Source organism: Mesoplodon densirostris, chromosome 3 (genome assembly GCF_025265405.1).
Source record: "Mesoplodon densirostris isolate mMesDen1 chromosome 3, mMesDen1 primary haplotype, whole genome shotgun sequence".
In the NCBI taxonomy this organism is placed as follows: Eukaryota; Metazoa; Chordata; class Mammalia; order Artiodactyla; family Ziphiidae; genus Mesoplodon; species Mesoplodon densirostris.
Genome location: NC_082663.1, coordinates 14877674 through 14891278, shown reverse-complemented (window position 1 = coordinate 14891278; position 13605 = coordinate 14877674). Strand labels below are relative to the sequence as shown.

Here is a 13605-nt window from a genome sequence, read left to right as displayed (position 1 = left end):
GGAGCAATTAGAGCGAGTGTTTTATAAAAACAAACGTAATGAAGAAGACTCTATACACTAAGACACATCCAGATTAGGAACTGCCAACAGCAACGCAACAACAAAGGAATTCAATTCAAAATCACAAAGGAAATTAAGACAAGCTATGTCAACTGAAAACAAACAAACATGTGGTGGAAACAAAAACAGAAGAGGATCATAGTACTTATTCACACACATACCTGTACGGAAATCTCCCTTAAAGTGGGGAAATGGTCCCATCTATATACAAATAAATTTCTGTCACTTATGGGTTAATTTTTGCAGCTAAATAAGAGAATGTAACTTGAGCTTTTTTTGTTGTTTTATTTTGCGAATGTAACACTCCGTGAGCATGTTTGAGAAATAAGTAGGATAATTAAGAAGGAACTTCGGGGCTTCCCTGGTGGTGCAATGGTTAAGAATCCACCTGCCAATGCAGGGGACAAAGGTTCGAGCCCTGGACTGGGAGGATCCCACATGCCGCAGAGCAACTAAGCCCGTGCGCCACAGCTACTGAGCCCGCGTGCCACAACTACTGAAGCCCGTGCACCTAGAGCCCGTGCTCCACAACAAGAGAAGCCACCGCAGTGAGAAGCCCGCACACCGCAACGAAGAGTAGCCCCCGCTCAACGTAACTAGAGAAAATCCCGAGCGCAGCAACGGAGACCCAACACACCAAAAATAAATAAATTAATTAATTTAAAAAAATTTTTAAAAAGGAACTTGGCTTCAGAGAAATGTGCCCATTCTGGCATTAACATTTGTGAGCCTCTGTCACTTCTCAGAGGGCATAGTTTAATGTTTTAGTGCAAACAGCTTTGACCATTGGGTAACACAGCTCCTTAAAAGGAAGCACTTAACTTTTCAATGCTTCCCCTTCTCTGTCCAATTTTGTCAAAGCCCTTGTAAATTTAACATATTCCTTTTAAACAACTGATTCCACCCCAAATACTTGAAAGTTTGATATCCTGTTTAGAATGCTTAAAATAACACGCGCTTTGCTGTTTGTTCAGCAAATAGAATCTTACTGCTACTGTTTATCTTTACACTTTTCTGAGACTGCGTTTATACGGAAAATCTGATGACTTCTGAAAGCATGAAGTGATGATGCTCAAACATAGAATTGTCTACTTGGGTGATTACTAAAATGCAGATTCTTAGGCACCCAGCCCACCCCTGAGATTCAGTCATGTGTTTTTTTGCTTTTTCATTTTGACAACTGTCCTAGGGGATTTTGATAAAGTGGTGTCAACTTTTAAAAGAAATATAATTCAGTAAAATTCAACCCTTGTGTATTGGATCTGCCTCACAATTCTTTTGAGGCAGGTTGGGGGTATGTAATTATTAACCATATCTTCTTAATCAATAGGGAAGTAACTTTCAAAAATAGTCTATTTTTTTGAGCAGTTCTAACTTTACAGAAAAATTGAGGGTAAAGTGTCCCTATATCCCAGCTCCCTTTATTATTAACATGTTGTATTAGCGTGGTACATTTGTTACAACTGATGAGCCAGTATTGGAAAGTGACTTTGAAATGACCACGGCCAAGGCTGCCAGTGGCTGGGCTGATGCTGGGAACCAAGCCGCACCCACATCCTCATTTGAACCAGCTGCCTGTACTTTCTCTCTTGAAAGATGTTCTATACAGATCAACACCATCATGACTGTAATTGCTCTGCGCCAGTATCTGAACACAGATGGCAGCAGGACTCATTTGACTAAGCACTATGGTGCCTGGGGTGGTTGGTATTTATCCTGGCTCCATCTTAACTTTCCACGCAACCTGGGACACAATCTTTAATGGCTTACATGTGTAAACCTGTGAAACAGGGCAATCACAGAGCACATCATGAATTAATTTAACCTTGAGTCTTTCCATAGGGGAGTGGAGTGGGTACAACGATATTAATGCTGAAGAACTGCTCTGAGATAGGTTACAAACATGCTTGAATTTTCACACAAGGATTAGGGGGATGATTCATTCATTCATTCAGTCAGTCAGTCTCTGAAACAGGCTGGGGATACCAATTTGAAAGCAGTTTCCTCTCTCAAAGAGGTTCTATTCTCCCAACTGAAGATGGGTAGGACACCAACAAAAAGACCCTTGCAGAATATAGTTTTACCCCAACAAGATATAGTTTCCTCGGTAGTTGTAGGAATAAGCCACGGCCGGTGGTTAGGTGGAGCTGGAAGTGGCACGAGTAGCTGGACATCTCTGGGCAGGCTTCCCATGGAAGATGTGACTTTCCAACTTGAGTCTTAAAGGATGGGTAGCAGTTGGCAAATCCCCTAGAGAGAACTTCTCAAACCATTTGTGGTTTGAGAAACCATTTGTTTCCAATCTGCCAGGTACCAATAGGAAAACCCTGCTGTGCCAGGTATGAGTCACCACGAGTCTGACAACACCCAAACTGGTTTATACTCGGTTCAAAGAGTGCACAGATCATGTGCTTGTATGTCGTGGCATTTTTTAAATTGCTACGAAAGTTTCTAAACCGTTGCTCCCAATTTCTCTACTTGTTACAGACAGGTTCCAAACAGTTTGCAGAACAGCACAAGGACAGGTGCCATCCTTTGAAGGCACCTGAAATTTGCTGGAAATGCAGATTATCAGCGCTCATTCCACTCAATTCCAGCCTGCATTTTAACAAGATTCCCAGGTGATTCCTGTGCACGCGAAAGTTTGAGGACCTGCCCCAGAGAAACCAGGACTCAGTACCAGGGGGTTTGATCCTTCATCCATCTCGCTTCCATTTGACTATCTGCTGCTTCCTTTAGGTCCAGGAAAGTGTTACATTTTTTAAGGTGCAATTGGCCACGTCCTCTTCCAGTTTACAAAACTACATTTTCCCACTGCGATGAAAACGTCTTTTATCCTGGGTGCAGGAGAGAAACTCCACACGGGTAGGCAGCTTCCAGAAATTCTGATTAGCCTCCCTTCTCCGCTTTGATCTGGCCCAACAGCCGGGGCAGCTCCACGGACCGCGCTTCCGTCCCCGGGGTCGCTCATCTGCCGAGCTGCATTAATGAGATCCGCGTTGAGCCGGTTCCAGGGCGTGCTAAAGATCAAAGGCACACACACACAAAAATCCCCCAACCCCTCCTCATTGGTGACTATTTGGTCTTTCTCACCAGAGGGAAGAGTCAACTCCCCCGCCCGCACCTAGGTGAGGAAGCGGGGAGGGAGCTGGGAGCCGCTGGGGCCCCGCCTTCTCCGCCCACCCCCGGAGCCTGCGGCGGCCCAAGGCGCAGAGTGGGCGGGGCCTGGGCGAAGATGAGGGCGGGGCGCGCCGGCCGCGCGAGGCCGAACCTTGCGGAAGCGCGGGGAGGGGTTGGCTGAGGGCTGGGCTCCTGCAGGGGCGGGGCGTGGCGGAGGGGCCGGGTGGGCCGGCTGAGTGGGCGGGGCTCAGCCCTTGGCGGGCGGGGCGAGGCGAGCGAGTGGGCGGGGCCGGATGAGCGGGCTGGGCGGGCCGTGCTCTCCTGTCCGCAAGTCTCCGTGTGGCCGTGAGCCGGTGAGCCCGGGCGCCCGAACACTCACCGGGGCGGCGCTCGAGCTGGGAGAGCCATTCCGGGCTCGCTTTGTGGCCGTTGTCCCCCTGCCCACCCCAAGTGCCTCCGGCCGGAGCGCAGAGGGAGGGGGCGCACTCCCCAGCCCCCCGCCTCCCTCCCCCAGCCGGGGGGAAGAATGTGCCACCAGCTGTTCTCCGCTCGCGAGCGCGGCGCCCAGGAGTGAGGAACTTGGAGAAAGAGGAGACAAAGGCTGCAGTTGGGACGGATGAGTTAGAGACTTGGGTTTGGGCAAACAAAAGGTGCGAAAGACGAGAAGGGGAGAAGGAGATGGCAGCGGGGGAGCCCCGCGGGCTCGAGTTTCTGGGAGTCGCGCTGTGACACGCATGGTTTCCCCGGACCTTCTGCTGGGCTGACTTCCGCGAGCTGGGAGCCGGACTCGGGCGAGTTGGGGAGCGCACGGGAACAATGGACAACTTCTTCCCCGAGGTGAGTGCGCTCGCGGCCGGGAGGGCGGGCTCCGGCGTCCCGGGCCGGGCTCCTTTCCGTGAGCCGGGCGCGGGCTCCTTTCCTGCCCGGACCTGGCCTCCCAGGAGGGAGGGAGGTGCTCACCGCGCCGCGCGCACACACGCTACCGCGCGCACTTAGCCCGAGAGGGTGAAACTTTCTGGGAGTCGCCAGAAATCAAGCCCCGGGGAGTCTCTGGCTGAGTAATCCCTGGCGGGATTTATTTTGTCCCGCGCTCGCACTTGGCCCCAGGATGCAGCGAAGGTGAGCGTCCTTTTGCGGGGGTGGCTGGCTCACCGGGTGTCCCAGCGTCGACCCGCGCGAGGTGAGCTGGCGGACGAGGGGCCCGGCGGGGAGATGTGCCTGCCCGGCTGCCTGGGTGCAGGAAGCCCAATAAAACGTTCATCGAGAACTTGCCTTTCTCCAAGAAAGGTCTGGTCTGGAATTTCCTTTGCAAAACGTGCCGGCTTCCTGTGAGAGGGGTGCAAACACTTCCAGAGGAGACGCTTAATGAAGTGTGAGAAGGGAGAGACGAGGGTTTAATCGTTCACCATGTTCTCGGCCTGTCGGACCATTGGAGTCTAGGTTCTAGAGCTCACCAAGAAGTGCTCTTCTAGGATTTGAGATCATTCCAGAGGGTGAGATCAAAAGATCACGTATTTGTGCTGACTGTCCCTGGCAGATTTGGAATTCGAATTTAAAGAAAATCGTTAAGAGCGAACATTGGTTATTTTTGAAAGATTAAACTGATGCTCCTTTTAGGGTCATTGAGGGCGGGACACCGGGGTTACTTGAAACCCTTGACTTGAGAACCCTTTTCTCTGGGATCGAGAGTTACCGTGGTTTCTTGGCTCCCTTTCCTTTCTTGGTTGTGTTTATTTAACAAATTCTATTTAAGTTTGAGGTTTGAAGTGGCTCAAAGTAAACTTAGTTGGCTTAATGAGTCTGATGTGACTTTCATTGAAAGCCAGGGGATGTTTTGTAAATCCAGGACAGTTTTGGAACCTTCCAGCAAATTAGATTGGTGAGGGTTTGCCTCTGTGTTGGCTAACTTGCTTTCTCAGACTTAACTGGATTTATTATTTCAAGTCATTGTACTTTCTGGATGCCCACTTCCTATAAATAGCCTGATGATTATTTATAGTGGCCAGAGTGGTATATTCTCGTGTAATAGTAATATCCCTTTCTTTTTTAAGTGATGTCTCACAGGTGATACCCACATTCATGGTGAGAGGTGGACTGGAAACGAATTAATCATTCATTAATACATATTTCTCCTTTTTTCTTTTAAATGAGACCTATAATTATGAGACTAGCATTTGCTAATCCATAGACCTTCGTTTTCATGCCTGTAAGAAGGCACCAGAACTTTCTGCAGGAGTTGCAGGTTAACCGGTGATAAAAGACCAGTGGGCTAGTTTAATTGCTTTCATCTGTAAGAAAACCTGAGGCTCTGCCTGTGGGACTCTAATTCTTAACTTGTTTTTGGCGGGGGGAGGGAGGCCTTTATTTTGCTCTTGTGTTGTGAGTTCTTTAGGAAATTTGATGAGACGTAGAATTTGTATTCGATTTGTTGGGGTCCCCGTCCCCATGAAGTCTGTCTGTGGACTGCAGGGGGCCAGTGACCTCCCCTTTGGAAGAACTCTGCCCCCTAGTGGAAATGGGGAGAACTGCAGGATAACATGGAGCAGCTGCGACCTCCTGCCCTGGTATCCTCCCATTGGACTTTGAAGTACTGTTTCTCCTTACACTATGCCTTGGTTCAGTGTAAGGAGACCTAGTTGTTGGATTTTATGTCCATGATTAATATAATATTGAAGTTGGCCTTCAGAGATCTTCTTCTCCATCCCCTGCCTTTCCTAGATGAAGAATCTTAATCCAAAGACGTTAAGTCACTTGCCCAAGGTTGAAGAGGTTGTTATAGAACTCACAGCCTTTTTGCTCTTTTGCTGGTGACTTTAGTATTGGGGGATATTTTTATTCAAAGTTATACTTTTACTCTTGTGATGTATTTCTATTACAATGTTAATTTCTAATCAGAAATTAACTTCTGATTAACTTATTTCTAGTCAGTAGTAATTTCTAATCAGAGTTCTTCCTCTAACCATAATTACTTTGAATGGGAAGCCAGCAGGGCCAGAGAGGCTATACAGTGCTATTAATTGAAGACATACTCCTAACATAGATCCTGTCTCTATGGATCTCTCTGTGGAGTAAGTGCGGAAGTGATATATTTCCAAGGACGGCAAAATTGTAAGGCCTCTTGTGTCACGAAGTGGTGTCCTGTTCTTTGGTAACTTTTCCCATTGTGACTTAAGGATAATAACTTATTGCTTGTTGGACAGCAATTTGAAGCTAATGTTAAGAATTGAAAAATAATTGAATGAGATGTCGCATGTATTAGCTTTATGTGTGAATGGCCAAATAACAAGGAAACAAGAGCTCCATGTGACTCGCAGCTGCTCTTGAGAGCTAGACCAGAGTTTCTCAAACTGGGTACCATTGACATTCTGGGTCAGTCAATTCTTTGGTGTGGGGGAACTGTCCTGTGTAGAGTGGGATGCTAGGCAGCATCCCTGGTCTCTACCCGCTAGTTGCTACTAGCATCCCCAAGTTGTGACAACCAAAATGTCTGCAGACGTTGCCAAATGAGCCACAGAGGACAAAATCATTCCCCGTTGAGACCCACTGAGTTAGACTCACGAAGCAGTTGCCTCGTGGAATTAATTCCCGTGCGTGTTGCAGGCACAGCTTTCTTGCCCACTTTATGTAGCATCAGGCCTCTGACTGCCGGTCACCTGGAAGCTTGTGAGGCTTGTGCCCGGCAACTGATGGCTACTGACCTCAAAATGTACCCGGGGGTTGGAGAAACGGAGCGCCCTACACTCCCCAACTGAGTTTCAGTTTCTTCACGGCCTTAGATCTTTATGACATCTCTCGAGTGAATTGTGTGCGCACTTCTCGGGAATCTGCTTTTTCAGCATTTAGAGGTAAGTTGTTAAAAAGTTACTTCACGAGGAACCTAAGTTTAGGTATATCTGTAACCAGAAGCAATTTTTAAAACAAACTGAAAAGGCTCAACCGGCAAAGTGGCAAGACTGCTGTGCAAGCGTGTTGATGTTTTGAAGTGGCCGCTGTTTCCAAGTCCCCAGTGCTGGGTACAGTGCCTGGAATACTGGAGGGGCCAGTCAGTGCCAGCTGGACACGTAAACGAGCGGGACTTCTCTGTCTTGTTTTAGGAACAGGCATGGCATGATGGCTGTTCAAGCGAAAGATCTTTTGAGGCTCATTAACTGGACATATATGAACACTTTGATTTTTCAGAAGTGTGTAAAATATACACAAGTAAGATACTCATAAACACATAAATACAAACATAAAGCAGGTATTAATGCTAAGCACGAAATTGTTAGTGGCAAGCATTCCAGCTGTACCTGTTTCTTACAGCCTGGTTCACCCTGGGCTTGAACGAACGCACCTCTCCAGGTGTTAAGTGGAAACACCTTCCTCGTTTCCACTTAATTTGGGGTGGTGTCTTAATTTCGGTTGTTACCTGGGGTTCAAATAGTTTTTTAAGCTGGAACGAGTTCTTGAGTCTATTTTTCTCCCCTTTTTATAGTGTTTTGTTTGTTTCACATCTTACTGATATTTTTTATCTTGGTAAAAGAAATAAGACTATTGATTTTGACAGCTCTTTCTCCCCCTCCCCCCGCCCCCCAGTCATCTCTCAAGGGCAAAAGGCAAGCGCTGAGGACTTCCTTGTCCCACCACATCCTGCAGGCCACCCCTTTGACGACTGTAAAATGGAATCATCAGAACATTCCCTGGTGTCCTCTTTTCCCACAGTGGAGTCACAGTGCCGTGCCCTTTCTGCACACCCCGCAAGGATTCCTGTTGTCACTTTTGGGCCCTGCCACGTTGGGTGCAGCAAAGGCACGGAAGCAGCTGGGAGCAGGGAGCCCTGGTCTTCTGGGCGCTCACCTCTCCCCAGATCAGGCCCAGAGCAGTGTGGGTAGGGCCGGCACTGTTTAACCAGAGCTGTGCAGAGAGAGTGCCGAGTGTTTGTTTTTCCGGCTCTGCTGACTTTTAAGTGAGGTCACCTTTAAGGACACAAGCCTTGACTGCACTCTTCTATGGAATGATGGGAAATAGGGTACCTCCTTATAAATGGGTTTCAAAATTTTGCATTCAGAGTAACTGCTACGTAATTCAGTAAGTCCCCTACATAACGAACGAGTTTCGTTCCCAGAGCACGTTCGTTAAGTCCAATTCTGTTTTTAAGTCCAACAGAGTTAGCCTAGGTACCCAACTAACACAATTGGCTCCATAGGACTTTACTGTAATAGGTTTATAATACTTTTCACACAAATAACACATAAAAAACAAACACAAAAAATAAAGAGAACGTGTTTAATCTTACAGGACAGTACCTTGAAATGTACAGTAGTCCAGTACAGCAGCTGACATCCAGGGCTGGCATCGGGTGAACAGGCAAGAAGAGCTACTGACTGGAGGAGGGAGAGGAGGTGGGAGATGGTAGAGCTGAAGGATCGTCAGCAATAGGAGACGGAGGGCAAGCTGCAGTTTCACTCGCGCCTGGCGTTGATGGAACACACATTCGCATCTTTGAAAGTTCAAAACTTGAAGGTTCGCGTGTAGGGGTCTTATAGTCTCAGGTCATTGATTTGCAGGGCAGGCTCAAGCAGGAGCGGCCAGTGACGTCTACAGGAAGCTGGGCCACACCTCTCTGGGCCTGAATGCCCCTGGGCGGATTGAGAGCCTCCTCCCTAAGAGCAGAAGAGATGTGGCCTCTGGGAGGCTGGCTGTACCCTCCACACCTATGGGCTCTCAGCCAGGTTATCTGACCTTCCTGGGCTTCCTTTCTCTGTCTGTAAGTGAGCATAATAGTGTTGACCTTGCATGGTTATTAGAATTCGAGATAAGATTTACAAAGCTCTTGGCACCTGGTAAGTGAGTAATAATAAAAGGTTAGAGTAATTTAGGAATTAAGAAGGAGTGGCCTTTGATGGTGACTGAAATCCCACTACTCTATGGTGCAGGGAAATCTTGGTCTTCGAGCTGTTCCCAGTATCATTTCTGGTGCTAGATTGCACTTATTGATTTTCTCCCTTTTGACCAATACACTTCTGGCTGATTTTCCAGAATTCTGTCTAAAGCACATCTAGATTGCTTATAAAGTCAAGCTCACGTTCTTAGTCCGGTTTCCAAGGCCTTCTGATCTTGCACCTCTCTTTATTCTTTTCCCGCATGTGAGTTCTGTTCCAGAGGGTCTATTGCCAGTCCACCTCCATACCTTCGCATGCGCCCTTCTCTCTGCTGATCGGATGCCCTGCCTGTCTAGCTCCTTTTTGAAACCATCGCCAACAAGTCTAGTTCATGGTCACTCCTCTCTTTCCTATGAACTTGACTCTACTTCTTTCTGTCCTGGTTGTGTTAGGAATTTACCCCCTTTTAGCTAGAGGCTTTACTTATTTTGTTTTTCCTTCTCAGATGAATAGACAGAGTCTTGAGAGGTTAAATAATCCGATTTATAAGTTTTATCACCTCGTTTGCACTCAAAGGTCCTTAGGGATGGGATTCTATCCTTGTGTAGCCCTTATTTTCCTCTCGAGTACAGATTTTTTTTATGGTGGGAGGGGAGATGCTTCTAACTTTTTCCCTTGATTATGAAGCATTTTACAGTTCTTTGAAGACAATAAAAAATATGTTTGCTGTTTATTGAGTGCTTATTGTGTGCAAGGCATGTTTCTGAGCACTTTCCATTCAGTAATTAATTTATTTAACAACCCTGTGAGTAAGGCTCCATCGATGAGGAAAGTGAGGCAGAGAGAGGTTAAGTAACTGGCCCAAGGTCACACAGTTAGAAAGTGATGGCCAGGCTTTGAACCCACACAGGATGTCTCCAGAGGGTCTGTGCTCTTCACTGCCATGCTTTCCTCTCCTGTGGGTGTCCTTTGTCTTATGCTTGCATCACTGTTTCTTTGATGAAGTGCTTAAGACCTTAGGCAGTTAGTGAATGATTTTTGAGTTGAAAACTGCATGGGGGTTTGGGAAAACAAGTGGCCCACGCCCCAGAAACACTGCAAACCCAGCAGGAAAATGTTCATCAGTTTTTGAACATACCTCCAATTTTTGTTTGGTGTGCCTTTTACTTAGGAAAGACAATTACCTTCTGTTTCCTTGTAAGATGTGGTTTCTAAAGCTGCCGGCCCCAACCTCATGAGGATGGTAGGGAGATTTAGGTAATACGGCACTTAGAAAACTAGATTTTTGAGAAGTAGTTATTTTATTAAAAGAAAGGATAGGACTCATTTGTCTCCCTATTCTAAGTCTCAGTTATCAGAGTGTTCCTCTTGGAGGTTTTCTGATGGAATCTTCTCTTTCGATTAAAGATTCTGGCCGCCTTCCCAGAGTTTCTCTATATCCGTTGTTTTACTTGTTAGCTTATTAATGCTTGTGGGTGAAGTGATCTTTGACAGGAGAGCGGAACATTTCTCATAGAGTATTCCTTGAATAAAACATTTTGATACCTCACTAAAAGCTGTTTGGGAAATGTGTCCTCCAGGCTTAATATATGAAACTTGAGCCCCCAGTTTAAATCTAGCCCCTCGTGTCACATGACATCACATCATCTGACTCTGCCAGTTACAGGAAAAAGTGTTAGAGTTCTTGTGGCAAAGCCATGCCACATCTGTTGAAACACAGCCAGAGCAGGGGCGGACCAGATGGCAGTTAGGCATTTCATAGTTCTGTCTTCTCTCCAGCTTCAGTATCTACTCTTCAGGATGAAAATTGCCTCTGTAGAAAGGCATTTAAAATTGCGGTAATTAAAAAAAAAGAGAGAGAGATTTATATTAGAAAAGGTAGGCAATGTTGAATTTTTGTATTTTGTGGTAGGGATGTTTATCTTTATTACCTGTCAGTGATTAAAGGGCAAGGTAAAATGAGATTTGGACGTTGGAATAGAAAGTAGCTTTTTCACTTGGCCTCTTACCTAATACTGGGTCCCAAAAGAACCTCATAATTCTTTTAAGTGTCATTTTTGGGGGTCAGTTAATAACATGTAAGCAGTATCCATTGACAGTGATGTACATTGTGGAGAGAAGTGGACTTACCTCTTTGTAGAGTCTGTGTTCATGCTATCTACTTTGTGTGTTAAAAGTCTATTTAAAAGTTTTTCTGGTAGACTTCATGCTCATGTGTGTGGCTACCATTGATTTCTGGGTTTTATCAGCTTCATAGATACTTAAATTGGGTTGCTAGGAATATATGTAGAATTAGGAGTGTTCTTGCTTAAAAACAAAAGCTTTGATAAACATAGATTTACAATATTACTTTTCCATGTCATTCTTAAATTTTTTTCTTTCCTTAATCCTGCAAAGAGTATGTGCTAATTTTAGAAAATTTAGGAAATGCCATAAGCAAAGGACAAAAACTCTCTCAGTCCTACTCTTAATGTTTTGTGGTATATGCTTTCTTTGCCTCTGTATCTGTTTCTGTGAAAGCGCACCTGTAATGTTTTTCACTTAAGAGTTGCTTGAGAGGGCTTCCCTGGTGGCGCAGTGGTTAAGAATCCGCCTGCCAATACAGGGGACATGAGTTCGAGCCCTGGTCTGGGAAGAGCCCACATGCCGCAGAGCAGCTAAGCCCGTGCGCCACAACTACTGAGCTTGCGTGCCCGTGTTCTGCAACAAGAGAAGCCACTGCAAGGAGAAGCCTGAATGCTGCAACTAGAGAAAGCCCACGCGCAGCAACGAAGACCCAATGCAACCAAAACCCAACACAACCAAAAATAAAATAAATAAATTTAAAAGAGTTGCTTGAGAAAAGCTTTAAATGGCAAGGATCTTGCATGTATACAGACGGCCTCTGTGATTTTCAGGGCCGGGGACAGGAGTACAAATGCAAGCCCCATATCCCATCTGTAAAATATTTAAGTTATAAATCAAGCTTCCAAACTGGTAAATAAGTGTCTTCTCTTCTCCTACCTTGATAAATATACCTTCATTAGGACACAGTCGAAAAATGTCTAAAGCTATGGGTTTTATTGCCCAAAGTCAGACTATGAAAGATGAATGAAGATAATTATAGTTGCACACATGTGGGTGTCCTATTGATGAACCAGTGATGTCTGCGTGAGTAATAGACATATACTCCATAGTAAATTTTCCATAGGTCTACTTTTCTTGCCCATATTTCATCAGAATCACTAATTATATGGTTACAGTCAAGATTTTCACAATAATTTATGTGTTACTGACAGTAATGCTAAAGTAAAAAACCTTTCTTGAGTCATTGTGGTTCTTTAATTGATTTCGGTTTGGGGATGCTAAGGCAGCCAGTAGTTATTGGCATTGTCAACAAAATTCATAGAGCAATATTTAGGTTAAAAAAAGGAATAAGAGGGCCTCCCTGGTGGCGCAGTGGTTGAGAGTCCGCCTGCTGATGCAGGGGATACGGGTTCGTGCCCCGGTCTGGGAGGATCCCATATGCCGCGGAGCGGCTGGGCCCGTGAGCCATGGCCGCTGGGCCTGCGCATCCGGAGCCTGTGCTCCGCAACGGGAGAGGCCACAACAGTGAGAGGCCCGCATACCGCAAAAAGAAAAAAAAAAAAAAAAAAAAAAAGGAATAAGATTATTGGGCTTCCCTGGTGGCGCAGTGGTTGAGAATCTGCCTGCTAATGCAGGGGATACGGGTTCGAGCCCTGGTCTGGGAGGATCCCACATGCCGCGGAGCAACTAGGCCTGTGAGCCACAACTACTGAGCCTGCGCATCTGGAGCCTGTGCTCCGCAACAAGAGAGGCCGCGATAGTGAGAGGCCCACGCGCCGCAATGAAGAGTGGCCCCTGCTTGCCAGAACTAGAGAAAGCCCTCACACAGAAATAAAGACCCAACACAGCAAAAAATAAATTAATTAATTAATAAACTCCTACCCCCAACATCTTCTTTAAAAAAAAAAAAAAAGAGGAATGAGGTTATGTGTGATAGGTTAGTGATACTGCAGGAAGCACAAAATATTTTAATTTTATTGTATAAGTCATATCATTAATATTGTGAATTTCCACTGTTTCTTAAAATATTCCTCAAACTTTTCAATCCTGTGTATATTATAAAGAAAACTGAAAACAGAAGTCAATTTGTTAAAAATCTGTTTTCAGATGAGACTAAACCTTAATACATCTCAGCCAGAAAATAGTCTACATATAAAGACGTGTGAATCTGTTTCTTCCTAGTCATGCAAATGTTTTTATTGCCTTATATTTTCTTAAAATACCAATTTTGTTGCCTGTTTCACATGTAGTTCCTGTTTGAAGAAATTTTTCTCTAAAATTTTTAAAAACACATTTTTTTAAGTGAAGTGGCCAAATTAGGTTTTTTGGGGGGTTTTGGAAGCTTTTGCTAATATTAAAAGTAAGCAATAGTTTATATCAAATAGTTGCTGCTACTGCAAGTTCAAAATTAATATAATATCATTTTCCACCAAAGACTGTGATTTACTCTTTATTTGAGGAACTTCTGTTTGTTTACTTTCTTTTTTCTTTGTGATTC

The 13605-nt window shown here is 45.3% G+C and overlaps 1 protein-coding gene across 3 annotated transcripts in view; it reads left to right on the top strand.

Moving 5' to 3' along the window:
- The first annotated feature begins 3498 nt into the window (after nt 1-3498).
- MYO10 (myosin X) overlaps nt 3499-13605 on the top strand; it is a 226110-nt gene continuing 216003 nt past the window's right edge. For all 3 annotated transcript variants that reach the window (XM_060092746.1, XM_060092745.1, XM_060092747.1), the window contains exon 1: nt 3499-4017. In XM_060092746.1, the coding sequence (XP_059948729.1) occupies nt 3997-4017 (21 nt within the window). In that variant the 5' untranslated portion in view covers nt 3499-3996. The remainder of the gene's footprint in view (nt 4018-13605) is intronic.